Below are 20,116 nucleotides of genomic sequence, written 5' to 3' on the forward strand. Positions count from 1 at the left end.
TTGGGTTCTAGTTCACCTTGGTTACTGTTTGCTTTCCTGTAAAATGGGAGAGGTGGATAATATCAACATTTCCAAAAAGTGTTTTATGTTGCCGTAGTTCTGTGAAGTGGTTTGTGTAGGACAGGGCGAGGGAGTCCTGTGCCTAAGTAATTCTGTGAATCACAGTGTACTACCTCCCCATTCTCAGGTAAGCAAAGTGTACATTATCAGCATATTAAGCCCTATGAGAAGACTTCTAGTAGAAACATGCCTGGATAATCTCTTTTGGCATGTTATTTCCCATACTTACATGACCCTTGAACTTTTTCCTTTTGTGTAGCACATGGTAACACCTTGTACGTAGTGGGGCAGATGATCTCTAATATCCCCTTCAGTGACTAATCTACATGATTCTCAGTCTTGGATTTACTTCCTCCTTAGAGTTATCTTACTCTCTCTGCCTTCCTCAGTTTAGGAGTACATTGTAAATATTCCACTCTTTTCTCTTAAGCACACCATAAAATCTGATAACGCTTCGTATTTTAGAAATTTCTATGAAGCTGACGAAGTTTGAGTTGTCTGGTGGGGGATACAAAAATGTTTACTGTTATTTCAATTTCATGTTCCCTTTCTTCCTCTTATTAGCTTGCTCACACCAAGGTCGTTCTTTTAGAGCCAAGGATACTCTTCGGTGATAGCCCTCAAGGTTTAACAACTTGGAGGAAAGCCATTCTTCACAATGTAGGACAAAACCATGCTTATTTCAAGGTAATGTAGAATCTGGAAATCTTACTTGGATCAGATCACATTATAATTTGAACTATTTATTGCCATGAGTTCTATGCCATTAATACTTTAGTCTTTATAGATTGACTGATGCTAATATTTAGGTATTTCATATCAGATTTATCTGAATACATTTCATCTACTTTATCCTTTTAATTTCCCACAAAATTTGTCTCTATCTCTCCCTTCCTTCCTTAATCTCTCCCTTCCTTCCTTAATCTCTCCCTTCCTTCCTTAATCTCTCCGTTCCTTCTCCTCTTACCCCTCTTTTTCTTTCTTTGTTATTTTGTTTTATTGGGGAAAAAAAAGATGATTTCAAAAAAACTAACATTTAAAAAATATACATTGTTTATGTTACATTCAGTACTTAATTACATGCTTTTCCTTTTTTTCCTCATTTTCACTCTGTCATCAAGACTGTTATGGTAGCAACTGGGACCTAGATCAAGACCATTCTAAAGATATTCTATTTATAGTTGTTACTCCTGATTTAAATTGTGGGGCGGGTGGTGTTTAAATTGATGATAGAGGTTTTTGTTTTTTTTTTAACTGAGAAACATTAAGATCTCCTAATAGTGACAGTAGAGGTTAGCATTTGAGATCTTTCTTTCAAGCTTGTATTTACATGTCTTCTGCCCAAACAAGCAAAGGAGGATACCCTTTTCTACTCTGTTGCTTCAGAATTAGTTCTGAAGTCTGTTTGTTCCCTCATCCCCTAAAATATGTTAACCAATTTCCCTTCAAATTATTCTGACTTAAGGCATGATAGATAAGCCTAAATTGGCCTCTGACAAACCACACCTTAACTCTTTTGGTAAGTTAGTTTTTTGAAGGTCAAAATGATATCTTAGACATTAGGCTATAAAGGAAATAATAAAGAAGAGTAGGTTACTTTATCATCTTGCCTCCCCACTAACTTTGCTTTCAGTTTTTTAGGATCAGGGAAAAGACAGGCTATCAAAATAGTATCTAGAATTTTGGCATCTCTCCAAGAGATACATCTCATCCTTTCCTTGTAAGTTTTGCAAAGTCTTGAAAACACTTCAGATAATAAGCTTCATCGTCCTGTTTGAATTGGAAGATGCCATTGCCAAAAGTTCTGTTTGCTGGGTTAGGGGTGCAAATCCTTGTTGAAGTTCAAATTGTTTGTCTGGTGTTTGAAAATCTATTTCAAAATCATCTCATGCTGTGTGCCTATAGGTCCTCTCTCTGTGTAGTGGTCTGGAAGTTTTCCTATGAAAGCTTTGGAACAATAACTTTAAAGGATAATGTGGCATTTCTGCAAATTTTTGATTATAGGTTTGTGACCAGAGTCTTTTGTCTGTGATTGACGTTCCATCACAAGGAATCATTCCATTGGGGGAGCTAACTGTTCTCAATATCTCCTGTACTCCTACCGTAGCAGGAAAATTTGATACAGGAGCAAAGGTATGTTTATGCATATGTGTGTTCGCTCTTTATATATGTATCTGTGGATTTGTTTGGTTATGATATTTATAATAGTAGGTATAATGCTATAAAATGTTATATACATGTTTATTCTTAGAAAGCTTGTTTTAATGATTTCTTCTAATGGGGATGGGTTTTAATATTATGACACTAAAGAGTAATTTTAAAAATTTCTGTTATTTTTCTATTTAAATTTCTAATTGAGTTAGCTCTAAAGAGGTGCAGTTTTTAGAAATCTAAAAAATGAACAACCTTACTTATACATCTGTTGTAAAAATGGTTAGCAGAACTTGGCAAGAGGATTTGTAGAAAATATTTTTGGTGGAAGTTGCTAATGAAAGTTTCTACTAAGTTGAAATGGATACATTTCATTGATATGAGGCATTTTTCACATGAACTTGGAATATTTGGCATCTCGAACTTGTGACAAGCCCTCACTAGTCACAGCGCAAAGGATTGTTTTTTCCATGGTGTTAATTAGATACCTAAGGAAAAAATAATCAGTTTTGGAATGCTAATTTTAAATAGCTTTAATGACTATAGGAATTATAGGCAAATTGTATATGAGGTTAGTATCTATATAGCACACATAAAATGTTTTACTATTTTATGTTCTGGGAATTATGTAAATGAAAAGATATTACCTTGATTTTAGGGACTTCTCTAAGTGTTCATTAAACAGAATAAATAAAACATGTAAGACCAGTCTGTAGTAAATTTTACTTATTATAAACTCATGGAATGGAATGCTCTTAATCTTCAATTTGATGATCAACTGTGTGCATTTACTCACATTAAAAAAGTAATATGTGCACTATCATCAGATCAAAATGAACGGCTTAAGACGTATCCTCCATTTTATCCTTCAATTTCCCATAACCATTAGTTCTTAAATAACATTTAGCTTAATATAATAAACACCAATTTGCCTGGCCTCCAAATAAACAACCTAATAATTATATTTTACTTTTATAAAGAAGTATAGGGGGCTTCCCTGGTGACGCAGTGGTTACGAATCCGCCTGCCAATGCAGGGGACACGGGTTCAAGCCCTGGTCCGGGAAGATCCCACAAGCCGCAGAGCAACTAAGCCCGTGCGCCACAACTACTGAGCCTGCGCTCTAGACCCCACGCGCCACAACTACTGAAGCCCATGCGCCTAGAGCCCCTGCCCCACAACTACTGAGCCTGTGCTCTAGACCCCACGCGCCACAACTACTGAAGCCCATGCGCCTAGAGCCCCTGCCCCACAACAATAGAGGCCACTGTGATGAGAAGCCCGTGCACCACAACGAAGAGTAACCCCCGCTCGCCACAGCTAGAGAAAGCCCGTGTGCAGCAATGAAGACCCAGCACAGCCAAAAATAAATAAGTAAAATAAATAAATTACAAAAAAAAAAGTATATATTGAAAGATGTTTATAAAGTGTATATTGTGGTATATGGTCTGATATTTGGGCAGAATTTTTGTATATTACTTTGGAAAAAATAAAAAACATAGCCACTAAAATATAGGTTTTACTGAGATTAGTTTCCACTGTATTTTAGAGAACCATGCTGTTTTTACAAAGCTTACCTTTTTAACAGTATACTATAATGAGATTCCTTTTTTCATCCATTCCATGCGTACTTACTGGGCACATATTATGTGTTAGGCTCTGCTGCAGTTGCTAGGAATGCAAAATTGAACAAGATAACTAGGGTCCTTGGTCTCTAAGAGTGTACAATACGATGGGGGATGCAAACAACTCAAAATTAAAAGATAGTGTAATAAGTACTATGATGGAGAAATACAGTAGGCTGAGGGCGTAACACGGGAGAGGTTTGCAACCCATGCTTAAATGGTCAGGGGCAGTTTCCTAGGGGAAGATACATCTAAAAGACACCAGAGTTAAGAATCAGCCAGAGGAAAGGGATAGTAGTGGGGTGAGGGAGGAGAGGAGGAAAGAGTATTCAAGGAAGACAAAATTGAATGTGTTCAGGCATGGGAGGAGAGAGAGAGCTACAAGGCAGATATGAAAAACTTAGTTTAACATGACTTGGTTATAGATTGAATGGATGATAGTGGGGAAAGATGTATTTCGAGACCTGTATAAATTTTAGTCATACAGGTCCTTAGCAACAACTTAGGAAGTCAAAATTTCATCTTAAGAGCTTGGAGTTTTTAAGCATGGAGAGTTTCACAATCAGATTTGCATTTTTCAGACATCACTTTGGTTGCAGAGCAGTGTTAAACTGGGACCAGTGCAGAGTTATTAGTCTGCTAATGATGTCCAGGCAGGAGAAGATTGTGTTCTCAGGAGGTAGGATTCTAGACAAATTCTAGTCAAATTTAGGAGATGAATATTTAGGGTTTGATGGTTGAAAGGGGTCACATATAAATAAAACAGGTAAGTCAAGTGTGAGACAGGTGGTAACAACATTCGAAGAAAGATTAGAGGATGAGTAGCAGATTTTAGAGGGAAATCCTGAGTTTGAGGCACCTTTTGCATCCCTATGTAGAGATGTCTCGTAAAGAGGCCATTGCTTATACATGTTGGTCTGAAGGCTAAGGATTAATCTTAGAGATGATAGAGGTTATTTCTGTTACCCCTGTGAAAATCAAGATGAGTATAAGTGGATCGAATATATTGATGAGAAGTTGGAATGATAAACTTTGTTGAATAAAGGAGAAAATGGAGACAGGTGAATTGGGGCTGATCAGGAAAACATCACACATGTGACATCGTGGAACTCTTGTCTCTGAAAATGGGTGAGAAAGCAGGGATGAGAGAGGGTTGTGAGAAAGAGAGGGATGGATGAATGTATGGTTTCTGAGGCCATGGATTTGTGACGGGTGATATTGTCCAGGGTACAGATTAAGTCTCAGGAGATGAAAAGGTCAAGCGAGCAGTTGGTGAGGGTAGTAAATGGGTTATGGCAGCCTGGAATCTTCAGTTACCCACGAAAGGAGAAGTGAGTAAAAGGCAGCCATGGGGGTGTTGAGACTTACATATGGCGTTCATCAGTGAAGCATATATTGATTTGTAATTACTTCTGAAGCATTGAGTTATGCTTCTTATGATTTTAGTCAAGTATTTTAGGTACTATATATCCTGTAAATAAAATATAGAAATCATATAGTAGTATGAATTAAGCAATTCGGTTAATAAAATTGTCTAGATGGCACTCACTTTCCTTAATAATTCTGAAAAAATGGTATTTTGTGGTTTCTTTACCTATAAGCAATGTCACTGATTCTGTCGAAAGAGTGAAGTACACTCATATCTCTTTCTTTAATATACATTTAGATTTAAATCTCGAAGTTGACTGCTAACCTATTCTTATACAGGTAGGGCTTTCAGGGAATGATATTTTTGTGCTTCTGAGATTTTGATTAGACAATTATATGTTCATGTAATCTATAGTTCTTATTTTGTAGGAGTTATATGACTGAATTCTTATTTCACTGTCTTAAATTTCTTGGAAGAAATTGAGTGCTCAGGCGGTTCTTGGTTCAAGTGTAACCACTGCTGCTTTCAAGTTTTGTGACCTCAAGCCCCAGTTTTCCTCACTTGGAAATTAGGGTATTAACAGAATACTGAAGATTAAAAAGGAGATAATGTATTTAGCAGTATACTTGGCCCATATACTCAGCAATTTTTAGCTGCTCTCATTAGAATTATGGTTGTTTTGGATATTAGTATCTTTCTATGTTTGCACTCAGTTTCTTTCTTGTTTTAATTTTGAATATTCCTTTGGAATTAGGTAAATACAAAAGGCTCACACAGAGTTTGAAGCAATAATGTCAAGGCAGATGGGTAGAACTCTTCAGTCAAATTCACAAGCTGTCAGCTGGTCCCCTTTGTGATGGAAGTTTTTAAGAGTTGAAAATTCACTCCTTTAGGAATATCAATTCTACATCACAAGAAATGAGATGATAACTGCCAGAATAAATCTTGTGACATTTATAATAAGTTATGATTATTTAAATTATAAAATGTTATATAAATGCCAGGTAAAACTTCAGCAGTACATGAGTATATTTTAGTGTGGTTTCTACAGAGTTTTATGTTTTTCCTAAATAGATTGCTATTCGCCGTGCAAAAGACATAGACCTTAGGTTTGGTGGATCTGTTGAGATTGCTGATGTTGAAATCAATCCGGTGAGTATGTTACCTATTTGTATAATCAATTTATGAGTGTGGTGATTTTTATTTATGTGTCCCTAGTCAGCCCATTTAGGTTAAAAATTTTTTATTATGTAGTAATTTGTCACATAGAAATTAATATATGTAATATAAATATAAGTGATGAAGCAGAGTATTAAGCCAATTAATGAAGGTTTAAGAATTCACCACTGAACTTAAGTAGCAGAACAGTACCAGTACCGTTAAATTATCTGTAGGCTTCATCATGGTCCTACCCCTCTTAAGAGATAACTACTTTCCTGAATTTTGTCATTTTTCTCCCTTTACTTTTTCTAATTGGGTTACCACATATGTATGAATTCCTTGACGGTTCATTATTTAGTTTAGTTTGTTCATTTCTGAGCTTTATAGCAAAGATATATTATCTTTGGTGGGTTACTTTTAATTGAATATTATGTTTTTAAACTTCATCTAGGTTATGTGTAGCTGTATGTTATTCATTTTCCCTGCTGCTTAATAGTCCATTATGTAGACATACTGTAATTTGTAGACTCATTCCATTGTCCATCCAATTAGTGTCTGTTTTTTTGGTATTACAAATACTGTAGCTATGAACATTCATGTACATATCTTCTAAGGTACTTTTGAAAGAGTTTCTTTAGGAATGGAGTTGCTGAGATGCAGATTATGTACATATTTGACTTCACAAGATAATTTCCATATTTTCTTCTCAAGTTTCCATTGATCCACAATGTTTGCCAATCTACTGAGTATAAAATACCTCACTGTGGTCTTGATTTACATTTTCTGAACTATAATCAAATTTATGTTTTGAATTATTGTTCTGTACCCTAATAAAATTTTGTTCTACAGTTGATAGAGCAAACATACATGCTTTTCTTTTCTTTTTTTTTTTTTTCTGTCCAGGCTTTCAGAGTTAGATCTGGTCTTACCTACCTAAAGAAACTTTCCCTGATCCTTCAAAGCAAGCCCATATGCCCCTCTCGTGACATTTATTAGATGTCACAAACATCTTAAACTCTGGGAACATCTCCATTGTAGCAATTGTCATATTATTTTCAGGTTATCTGCCCTTTTGTTTTTCTATCCCCAGTACCTAGTACCATTCTGGTGCTGAACTAAATTGAGTAGAAATTGATAAGGCTGCTGGTTGCCTCAGGTAGGGTCTTACCACTAGTCTGCACTTTAACGGCATCACCACAATTCTAGGCTTTAAGTTACAATTTTCTAACCTTTCTTTTATTCAGTGTTGAAGGCATGGTAAGTCCAGATAGACTGATGGATGCTAAGCTAGCTTGTCTAAGACCATGGTGATTCCTGTAGTATCCAGAGTGCTTTTTTTCAATTGATATGGTGTCCCTCCTTGAACACTGTTAGACAAAGATGGAGACTTTAAATATTGCATTTCCTAGTCCTAAAGATACTTGTGGCAGGCTTTGCATGTTATGGTACAACTGAGTAATTTATAGGACTTTAATATATATTTATCAATATTTCTTAATTATGTTGGATTTTTAAACATTGCTGCCTAGTTACCTTTTAAAAACAATATTCTAGTATTACCAGATATTGTTAGCAATATATCTAATAACTGTGTGGCGTTGACTGTGTGTCTTAATAACAATTAGGAAATTTTATCCAAATGAACCTATGGGAAAGACCAGAAATGGGATAAGAGGAGTGATTTTTTGCATACGAAGCATCAAACTTTCACTACCTGTTTTGGATTTCACAAATTTCACCTGTAGAACTGGGTTGATATTTTAAGTGAAGCAAATAGCGGACAGTTGACCTTAATGCCATGTTTTTCTCAGCATTAGGATACTGTTGCCTCGTTCTCTTTTAATGGTGTATGTGATTCTTTTACTAAGGAACTGTAGAGTATATATAGTTACTCTACCAGAAGAGGAATCCTGCAGAGCTTTGTGGTGTACACATGCCTGGCATATAAGCTAAAGTTAAGATACATTCAATAAACATTCCTTATATATTTAAGCTAGATGTCAGATAGGTGCTAGAGATGTAAAAATGAATTAGACTTAAGGTCCACTAGAAGAGACATAAATAGACAAACGGGCTTTATGATGTCATAATGTGAGTAAACATAAGGAACAGAAGTAGTCCTGATCATATTGTAATTAATTGTGGCTTATCCAACTGGCGTTTGAAGGATGCATAGTATTTTATCAGGCAATTACAAGTTAGAAGGACCTTCTGACAGAAGAGACACCTTGATAAAGACACAGAAGGGAAAAGCGTCAGGTATTGGTTGGAAATGACAAGTCATACAGCTTGCTGAAATATGAAGTCATAGGGGTGAGAGTGGAGCTAGGTGAGGCTGGAACATGAGGCAGGGGAAGGTCATGGTGAACTTTATGAGCCCTGCTAACAAACTTGACATTGTCCTGTAGATCTCCTGTAGAGGAGAATCATCAAATTTTAAGACAGCAAGTGATGTGGTCAAATTTTTAATTAGTTTAATTGTGACTTAGGTGTGGAAGGGAGAATTGGAGAAAGTCAAATCTAGCAATGAAATGAAAAGTGATGAGTTACTAACTTTATACAATTACAATAAAGATAAGAGGTGAAGGAGTCAGAATTAATGGGATTTGGTAACTGATTACATGCAGGAGGGAGGGGGAAGAAGGAAAATGTAACTAATTTGTATAGAATACTACTGTAATAATGTCCTTGATAAACATGAGTATAATTTTTTATTGAGGTATAGTTGACATATAACATTGTTAGTTTCAGGTGTACAATATAATGATTCAATATTTGTATATATTGTAAAATGTTCACCACGGTAAGTCTAGTTATCATCAGTCACCAAACATACTTAGAAATTTTTTTCTCGTAATGAGGACTTTTAAGATCTACTGTCTTGCAATGTAATTTTTAGTTTACATTATTTTCATAAATTGTTACTCTACCTTCTGATTATGATTTCTTTTTTTATATTTTAGGATGTATTTAATTTCAGTGGCACCTATGTTGGTGCTACCCAGATTATTCCATTTTTAGTAAAAAAACAAAGGTATAACACGTGCCAGAGTAGAGTTTAATCTGGAAGACTTTGAAGGTTTTTCTATGGATTTTAAAGACAACTCAGGTATATATTTTATACCATTATGATAGTATTGTAAAAGTAAAACAGTTTTAAGTTTGCTCTAAGGAATAATGTTAAGCAAATACTGTAAGTCAAGGGCAATTATTCTTAAGTATTTTTAATGACTCAATGTATATTGTTCTTATATCCTATAAACCATCATGGTTCTATTTCTAGAAATACATGTATGTTAATATCAGAAGACTTTGATAATGCATGACATATAACTGTGCTTATTAATTGATATAATATAGTAGGTTAAGTATGTTATACATAAGTATATACTATAAATTAAAATAAAATTAATTGCTAGTTTTAATTGCTTAAAAGAATTTCAGGTAAATGTTTTGGAGAGTTCTCTCTCTGTGTTTACCTATATATTAGGTATCTTTTTTTTTTTTTTTTTAAAGGATAATCTATTTTCTGTATCAAAGCCAGTAGTTTGTTGGGTTTTGTTTAAAAAATTAATTAATTAATTAATTAATTTATGGCTGTGTTGGGTCTTCGTTTCTGTGCGAGGGCTTTCTCCAGTTGCGGCAGCGGGGGCCACTCTTCATCGCGGTGCGCGGGCCTCTCACTATCGCGGCCTCTCTTGTTGAGGAGCACAGGCTCCAGACGCGCAGGCTCAGTAATTGTGGCTCACGGGCCTAGCTGCTCCGTGGCATGTGGGATCTTCCCAGATCAGGGCTCGAACCCGTGTCCCCTGCATTGGCAGGCAGATTCTCAACCACTGTGCCACCAGGGAAGCCCTAGGTATCTTTATGTTAAATTAAGTTTGAAAAAAATGCACTTTTATAAATGTATTTCATTTGTTTACTCCAGGTGTTGGCAAACTAAGGTCTATGGGCCAAATCTGGCCTGACACCTGTTTTTTTATAAATACGGTTTTATTAGAACACAGTCACACTCATTTGTTTGTATATTGTTTCTGGATGCTTTCATGCTATAATGGCAGAGTTGAATAGTTGTGATAGAAACCTTATGGCTTGCAAAGCCTAAAATATTTACTATCTAAACCCGTACAGAAAAATGTTTGCCAACCATTGGTTTAGTCATTTCTTCTTCAGTATATATTTGTTGAATACCGATTATAGGCCAGATACTAGACTTTGAATCTATAAAGATAATAAGACATCTTACTTGTTCTCCAGAAGTTAACAGTAAGTTTATCAGTCAGGGTCTTAGTAGTGAACAAATGACTCAAAGCATTTAACTGAAGATGATTTAATGAAGGAATTATGTATGGACCTGGGAGCCAGGTTAAAAGAAAACTGACAAGGGATGGAAGCTGCTTCTACCTCTAGGTCTGAAGGAGCAAGAGGAGGCAAGATATTATTGAAGCCCTGTGAGTGGTGAAACTCTGAAAGAGAGGCCATCTAATAAAAGCTATAACTGTAAAAAAAAAAAAAAAAAAAAAATGCTGTCCTTGCCAGAATTGTAGCCAAGGCAGGGAAGACGTGAGGGCATAAACACCTCCTACTCTCTGATATCTTGCTGGCATTTCCCTGTGGTTGAACCAAATCAGAGACAGAAGAGCAAGGGACCTAGATGAATCAGTCTGTAGAGGTCAGGACAGAGGAGAGCAGAGAAAGATGGCTATTGGATCTAAATGACACATGGAGACCACCTATATAACAGTAGGAGAGAGAGACAAAGAATTGGGTTATTACCATATAGCATGTGGATGCTACAAGACAGGTCAGTAGCTGGTGCTAAGGAAGCATATGCTAAGGGAAACTAGCTGAGAATCACCAATAGGAAAGATTTCTTGGAGAAGTTGATGCCTAATCTGGATTTAGAAGAATAGGAGAGAAACAGAGAAGGGGATATGAAAGAATGCAGGTAAAGGCCTAGAAATGAGTCAATATGGCAGGTAGTTTGGACTGTCTAGAGTATAGAGGGACAGGACTAGAGGGGCAAGTGAGACCCAGGTAACTAATAGTTTTTTCTGGACATTTATCCTAGAGGTTAGGCAGCACAATTAAAGGATTGATATCCAGGCAATGGTGTGAGTAGGCTTGCCCTTCACTAATTTTCCTTTTGGAGCAAAGTTGAAAATGGGCTGGGGGAAAAGGTGGGTATGGGAAGGGCAAAAACGGAGACAGGGAGATCAGTTAGGTGTGGTGGCCATAGAGGTGAGAAGTGATGAGAGCCTGAGCTCAGACATTGATACCAGGGACGGGAAGGAGGAGAGTACAGAGGTGCTGAGAAATTAGAACTGCTTCGATGTGGTTACCAAGTGGACATCTGTATTAGGGAAGAGGAGGAAGTCTTGGATCGCTCCCAGTTTTTGACTCTAAGAGGTAGGTGATGGGAGGGACAATTCATAGTTGATATAATGTGAGGGAAGGAATAGATCTAGGCGAGCATGCTATGTTTGAGGGGACTGTGGAATAGCCCAGGAATCATAACAGTAGGCAGTTGGAAATCCATATGAGATTTATATTCATTTTTGGAAAATCTGGATGTTGAAACTTTAGTTGCCTTAACACTTTACTCTGACGGCCTCATATGCATTCATGCACCTTGTTAATGGACCACAGACTCTTCCTGGTTATTCTGCAGAGCTACTCGGCAAGATGCATTTCTTTCCACGATTCTGCCTTAGCCCTAGCTCAAGCTTCCCTTCTAGGTCACTGGATCATCTTTTAAAATGCTTTCCCTGCCTCCAAGCCTTTATCCTCATATGCCTATACCAGAGAGTGATCTCCTTCAAGCAAAGATCTTATCCCATCTGCCCTCTGCTTGAAAAGCTTTGCTGGTTTCCTGTTACCAGTAGCAGTGGGTCTCAACAGCAGGCTGCTGACACAGTCTAGGATGTATATAAGTTGATCTTAACAATTATTAACAATTTGCAATAAAGTTTATACTTAAAACGTCCTGAAAATGTATTTTATTATTATGAGTATGTTAAAACATAAATGTCCTTCTGTGACAAGTTAGACTTGGTTTTTCACATTATCGTTTCAGGACAAGAATGACTTAAGGGGGAGGAAATACTGAGATCCATTTAGCTATGACGCCACCTTTTCTTTCCAGTCACCTCTCCCATTGTAGGCTCCATCAGCTGTCTCTACTGCAACCAGATTGTGTTACACATTTCCTCTGGCACTGGGCTTCTCTCCTCCTAGGCTAGTTCCTCCTCTTCTGTCCCTGCTGCCTGAGATTCCACCCTCTTTTATAAATTAGCATCAACCTCCTGCATCCTATAAATCATTAGCCCCATTCATACCCCTATCCAATCGGTTGAAATTATTTTTTTGCCTTTGCTCCTTTAGGACATTAGGTAAGTTTTATTATAGCACTAACCAAATTGTACCTTGTATCAAAAAGAGCTTTGTACTTGTTTGTCTCCCTTACTACGCTGTGAGCTCCATGAGGTCAAGGACTATAGTTACAATTTTTGTTTTCTGCTAGAGTTGTCTGACATAGTTCTCTGCACGTTATAGGTGCTCAAGAAATATTTATTGGTGCTGTCTTGGATTATTGCATTTCACAGTCTATATGTTTATGTATACTTCAAATATATTTAAGAATATCTATTTTTATTATATTTTATGTATTCGAGATATATATCCATTCTAGGTGGATATTCTTTGCTGTATAATATATGTATTTTTTCCCACACCACAAACATGTTTGTGTTAATAAACACTTAATGGATCCTTTTTGTTCATTTGTTTAAAGGTTTTTATATCATACATCAAGTTGAGAGAAATTGAGTAGGGTGAAGGAGAATGAAATGAGTTATTTAAGTTTATTTTGAGACAGGGTAATTGAAATTATTATCGTTCCTTGGATTAATCAGAAAACTTTAGGGAGAAAAAAGGATTTTTAGAATTGTTTAGATGAGGGCAGAGGTTCTATTGTAGCTAACATTTGATCTTTCAGGAACTTATTTTAGAAGTTTATTTAAGTGCTTATAATTTTTGACCCTGACGTTTGTGTTACTATTTGACAATTGTTTCTGTATCTCCACCCAGTGCCTTTGTATCTGGAGTGATACCACTTTGTTGAAAAGTTTTCTTGTACAAAATTGTGTTTATCTTCTTTGTGAATTCCGTAAGGCATCAGAGGAGGTCTGGGTTCTCCCTGTTCCATCTTCACTGGAGAGGGAGTCTCAATTTTCTCAGACCTAAGATTCAGTCAGTTATTTGACCTTGAGCTTTATACCTTTTTATATTCATCTGAATATGACTGTGATATCATTCTTGAACTTTGGAGATTTTAAAAAATAGGTTTACCCTCTCTGTTTTGCTGATTGAATATATGTTTGTTCCATTTTTGGATACCAGTTTTGCTGATTAGCATCTTGGCATTAAGAGTGATTCCTTAGCCTAGCAACCTCATGCAGCCCCGCACAGATGTTTTAGCAACTGTTTTTTGATTGTTGTGAACATTTTGATGAGGTTTCTCAAAGTTTCATTTCCACATTTAACAATAGCATCATAGATATGTATCTGGCTTAAAAAAAAAATAAAAAAGTGTCCTTTTTCTGGTTTTATAGGGGAATTCACAGACCCTGCATTTCCTGACATATATTCCTTGTAGTTAGAGAGAGAGACACCTCTGGAGTGTGGCCTAGCATTTTCTCCCAAAGAAGTAAGTTAAGCTTTCTATTACTCACATTACTGGAGAGTTGTGGAGTTAAGATAATCCTAACTAAGAAGCTATCAAAGATCACCTAAGTTCTTTTTGTAGTGGGTCTTTTTCTACCTGTGAGCATGTCTGGATATACCCTTTAATTCAGTAAAATGATCGCTGGAGGTGTCTGGCTTCATGCTTGCAGTATATCTCAAGAGGTGCAGAGGGCACACACACGGAACCTACGTGGTCTTGTGGTTTCAGTTATGCTCTCTAGAAAATTCAAGATATGACATGTGAAGAAGAGGAAAGTTGAGGCTAACCCCAAAATCACTTATATTTGAGCCAGCATGTGCTTTCTGCTTATATTTGAGTGGGGTATGCTTGATGTTCTTAGAATCATCACCTGAAATCACCAAAGACATGCTGTGAAGATTTAAGAGGGGTTGCTATGACACTGGTTCTTGGGTAGTGTCCCTCGATGTTTGGTGATTTTAAAACACCAACAAAAACAACAAACAAAGAAAATCAAAGAAAAAAACCTTTCCTAGAATGTGCCCAGGAGGAAGGGATACCACTGGCAAAATTTCAGGGGCAATCTCTGATATGCTTTTGCTTTGAAGGTGATAGAAGTGCCCAAGAGAGAGCATCTTGCTACCTATGATATGGAAAGGCGTGTCGCCGCATCCTCCCAAACAAGAATCAAACTGCTAAATGGCAATTAGAGTATGAGACTCTTTTGTCAAAACATTTTTTATATTCCAGCATAACTAGCATGATGCCTTGTACCCAGTAGGTGTAGAATAGAATCAACTAAATGAAAGGAATTAAAACACAACAAGAAGGTGTATTGAATGCTAACAAAGTACGTCTTTAATAATCCAGTTTTTAGTAATGTTACTAAACTACAGAGTTTACTGAGATTAAAATCTTATTTTAGGAACAATAATAACTGTTATTTAGCTTTCAGGAGGAAAAAGTCAAGAAAATTTAAGGACACATTCAGATTTAAGAAAATGCTAAAGATTAATTTTGCCTTCTTAGGTGCAGTACATTAGTTGGGATGTATTTTGTGGGTTTTGTGCACATATGGTTCACATGGAATGATATTGTCTACAGAGTTCACTCTTTTGTCTGTTCTAGTTTTTGACAAGCATAGTGGATGAAATATCAAAGGTTACTCTTCCGATATTAAAGAAAATGAAAAATTTTAATTTTATATACAACATTAAGTTGTATTATACAACATTAAGATGTATACCATACTATATTTGATTTCTACAGGTTTAGTGTGTAATAATTATTCATCTACATTCATGAACCAGTGACATTTAGATAGATACTCTTTAGCAAGGTTATCCAGAAGAGAGAGAACATCTTTGCTTTTTTTTGAAAGTCATTTTAGGAATAATTTCCTTTTGCCTAATTTGGGCTATCAGATAATATCAAACTACACATATTATTTACATTTTCCTTTTATCTTTTCAGCAAAGGATTTTGTAGTGCATGAAATATTGTCAAGGTATTACAATTTGTTGAATAATACAATCTGTGACTTGTCTTTCTACTTCAGACAAAAGCATAATTAACAAGTTATTTGAAGAGATTCAGAGGATGTTTATCTTTTTAATTTTTACAGTATTTTAATATCTTTCAAAGCCTACTCAACTCCCACATATCCTAACGATTTGCAAGTTTTCTCAGCATCATCTTATATTTCAATCTTGCATATCAGTGATATTCTCCTCCTGATTATTAAAGTCTATTGTCAAAATTAAATGGGAAGTTTAGAAGAGCAGAAAGAAAGAATAAACAATAAATACATCCTAATACATAACAATGACCTCTGTTTATATTTTGGGGTATCTTTGTTTTTTCTCCTTCTATCCCTATACTTATATTTCTCTATCTATAATTATAATGAAATAATACTTTACGAACATTTTTAACCTGCATTTTTTTTTTGGTGAGTGTATTAATTTAAATGTTATCAATTGCTTTTTGTGTCATTAAGTATTCTAAATGCAATTTAATTTCTTAGGGATAATATTTTATGGCTATACTATGTTATAGTTATTAAACTAATCCTTCTTACTGTACACTTAAGATTTTTCCATTTTTTGACTCTATAGATGATTCTGTAAGAAACATCCTTGTAAATAACTGTTTGTTTTCACATTATAGGTGTTCATTATATCATCCTAGAAGTAGAATAATTGGGTCAAACTCTATGCACATATTTTAGGCTATTGATATGCGTTGTCAAATTGCTCTTCAAAAAGGTTATACCAGTAGTATTAGCCACTAGTAACAGTGTAAAATGTTGCTTACTGTCGCCTTTCTTTGTATAACTAGGTTGCATCCATTATATATGTATGTATATGTAATATTCAGCCAACCTCAGAGGTGAAAGGTGAATTTTAAATTGCACTTAAAATTCTTTGATTCTTCTTGCATAACAAGCCACCATACAAAAGTAATGATTTATTTGCTAACAATTTGGCCTGGTTGGTACTATTAAAATTCTTTTAATTCTCTGGTAGGATAACTATACTCTGTTCTTTTCCTTTTAAAATATCATTGGCCATTTTTCTTGATGAACTTTAGAATCTTTTTCTCGAGTTTATAGCTAAAACTTCTATGGTAATTTTGGTTTGTGTTGCATTAAATTAATAAAAAATTTAGAGAGAAGTGATTTCTGTATAAAATTGAGCTTCATATTGAGAAAAAAGATATGCCGTTTATGTTATTAAAGCATTTTATACTACTCAGCAAAAGTTTGGAATATTTTGAAGTAATTTTTCTATGCTGTTTTGTGCAGTGTAAATGATTGGGTTTTATTATTTTTATGCTCTCATATCAATATTTTGAAAATAAATTATGTTGATGAGGTATAAAACTGTTTATCTTACTTTAAGCATCAGTTCCTTTTAATTATCCTTCAATTTATTTTAGATTTTTTTAGGAATACTGTAATAGATTGCAAATATTATTGTCTCTCCATTTTAATAATAATTTTTACCACTTTTTTCTTATACTACCTTGTTTAGAATTTCTAGAACAAGGTCAATTATTTTTCTTGGCTTATCTTATTCCTAATTTCCTATGAAGCAATATGCTTTAAGGCCATATTGGGAAATATCTTTCACATACTAATTTAACACACATTTTAACCCAGAATAGATGTCATTTCTTAATCTAGTCAGATATCTGTATGCCATCAATCATATTATTATTCAAAGGAGGAAAACAGTATGATATATAGTTCAACATTATATTTGTAGCATTAATATATTTTTTGGCACACATCAGACAATAAGTATTCAATGAGTGAATTAAAGTGCAGTGAATAAACTGGCATGTTCATTTCTGAGAACTTGTTCTGTTGTTTCTTTTGGATATTTAGAATTGGAATTGGTGAGGAAAGGTTATGTGCATTTTAATTATTGGTACATATATCCACATTGTCACCACAAAACTTTTATCAGTTTATATTTCCATCAATCATCATCATTCAACAAATGTTTATTGGGCACCTACTAGGTATCCTGCATTATTCTTGACTTTAGGATTATAGTAGAAAGCTTACATCCTAGTGTGGCACCAAGCTGTATTTTCTTCACATCGTCTTCACACTGGCTATTATCATCTGCTAATATAGAAGACACATGTGACAAAAGTCCCATGTATCTCTTTTTCTTTTGTCACTTGTGCTTTTTGGTGTCATATCTAGGAAGCTATTACCTAACTCAAGTCATGAGATTTCTATGTTTGTTTCTAAGAGTTTTATTTAGAGTATTAGCTTTTACATTTAGGTCTGTAATCCATTTTGAATTATTTTTTGTGTATGTGTGATGTGAGTCCAGTTTCATTCTTTTGCATGTGATGTCCATTTTGTCCCAGGACCATTTATTGAAAATATTATTTTACCACATTAAATTGCCTTCGCACTCCTGTCTAAAATCAATTAAACATAAATATAAAAGTTTATTTCTGGACATTCAATTATGTTCCATTGATCTATATGTCTATCCTTATTCCAATAACACAAGGTCTTGATTATGATAACTTTGTAGTTTTTATAATTGGAAAATGTGAGTCCACCAATTTTGTTCTCCTCCTGCCGCAGACCGGCTGCAGAAAGCTGGGAGTTCCTGGCGGTGAGGGGTAAGGAACTGAAAAGCACCAGTATGGGATCAGAAGGGCCAAGACAACTGATGGTTGCAAGGCAAGTTTATTCAAAGAACATGATCACATATATAGGTTAGTTAAGGAACAGAAAGAAGGCAATAAATCAGTAAACCTTGTTTTCCACACGATCCTGTTGCCACCTGACTATGCGTCAGCATGCCCAGTGGGCCATTCTTTGGAGTTACAGACCGTCCCTTCAGGGCAGCACGTCCTTCTTCTGGGGAGCAACCAGGGGCTCTTTAGCCGGAGCAGACTCCTGGGATTAACCAGGGGCTCTTTGGCCAGAGCAGACTCCTGGAACGAAACTGGCCTCCAGCCATTTTCCTTTTTTACGCTCAAAACCACAGTCAGGAGTGCATACCAAGAAAGAGACAAGCAGTTCTCCGGAAAGCAGAAAGCTGATTAAGCTTACAGCTTGGGGGCTACCACATCCTCCAGTAGTATTTTTGACTACTTTGTGTCCTATGCATTTCCATATGAATTTTGGGCTGACCTTGTCAATTACTGCAAAAAATCTGGGTGGGATTTTGATAAGGATTATGAAGAATCTTTAGATCAATTTGGGGAATAGTGCCATATTAACAATATTAAGTCTTCTAATCCATGAACATAGGATGTTTTTCCATTTATTTAAATCTTTCTTAATTTTTTCAACAATGTTTTGTAGTTGTCAATGTACAAATTTCCTCTTTCCTTATTAAATTTATTTCTAAATAATTATTTTTGATGCTCTTGTAAATGGAATTGTTTTAATTTTATTTTCAGATTATTCATTTCAAGTGTATAGAAAAACAATTGATTTTAAACATTGATCTAGTTTTTCTGCAACTGTGTTAAACTTATACATTAGTTCTTACGGTTTGTTAGTAGATTCCTTAGAATTTCCTGTGTGCAAGAACATGCCATCTGCAAATAGAGCATTTTATTTCTTCCTTTCCAATTTGGATGCCTTTTACTTGTTTCACTGCCTGATTTCTAGAATCTTCAGTACAATGTTGAATAGAAGTAGCAAGAGCAAAGATCTTTGTCTTGTTCCTCATCTTAGGAGGAAAGCATATGTCTTTCACTTTTAAATATGATGTTAGCAGTGTTATTTTTAAAAATGTTTTGTTGATTCCCTTTATCAGGTTGAGAAAGTTCCCTTCTATTCCTAGTTTGAGTATTTTGATCATGAAAGACGGTTGCATTTTGTCAAAAATTTTTTTGCATGCAGTTTGATGATCACATGATTTTGCCCATTCTATTAATATGGTACATTATATTGATTGATTTTTGTATGTTAAATCAACCTTACATTCCTGGGATCAGTCTCCCTTGATCATGGAGTATAATCCTTTTTATATATTTCTAGATTTAGTTTCCTAGTATTTTCTTGAGTTTTGCATCCCTATTCATAAGGAATATTGGTCTATAGTTTTCTTTTCTTCAACTGTCTTTGGTTTTAGTATCAGGGTAATATTGACTTCTTAGAGTGAGTTGAGAAGTGTTTTCTCCTCTTCTGTTTTTGAAAGAATTGTGAAGGATTGTATTAATTCTTCTTTAAATTAGTGATATATTTCATCATTGAAGTCATCTGATCTCAGGCTTTGCTTTGTCATATGTTTTCTAAATTACTAATTCAGTCTACTAGATCTATTCAAATTTTATATTTATTTTAAAAATTATAATAACAATCCTTTAGTTGATAATTATATAGTACTTAGAGTTTGTAAAGTGCCCTCATATCCAATGTCACTTAATTTCCATATGAATCCAATAAGACAAGCATTGAGACCTTAGATTTTTCTCTTTTTTCCAATTGTAGAAGCCAATGCACAGTGAGGCTAGGGGACTTGTCAAGGCTAGCTGCTGGTGATCTGTAGAGCTTAG

The 20,116-nt window shown here is 35.2% G+C and overlaps 1 protein-coding gene across 1 annotated transcript in view; it reads left to right on the forward strand.

Moving 5' to 3' along the window:
* The window catches only part of CFAP47 (cilia and flagella associated protein 47), a 486,133-nt gene that overhangs the window by 59,835 nt on the left and 406,182 nt on the right, over positions 1-20,116 (forward strand). The window contains 6 exon segments of the mRNA XM_061178124.1: positions 625-747; positions 2,065-2,193; positions 6,280-6,357; positions 9,330-9,389; positions 9,391-9,475; positions 13,980-14,074. Coding sequence (XP_061034107.1) covers positions 625-747; positions 2,065-2,193; positions 6,280-6,357; positions 9,330-9,389; positions 9,391-9,475; positions 13,980-14,074 — 570 coding nt within the window.

The sequence above is a fragment of the Eubalaena glacialis genome, chromosome X, assembly GCF_028564815.1.
Source record: "Eubalaena glacialis isolate mEubGla1 chromosome X, mEubGla1.1.hap2.+ XY, whole genome shotgun sequence".
Lineage (NCBI taxonomy): Eukaryota > Metazoa > Chordata > Mammalia > Artiodactyla > Balaenidae > Eubalaena > Eubalaena glacialis.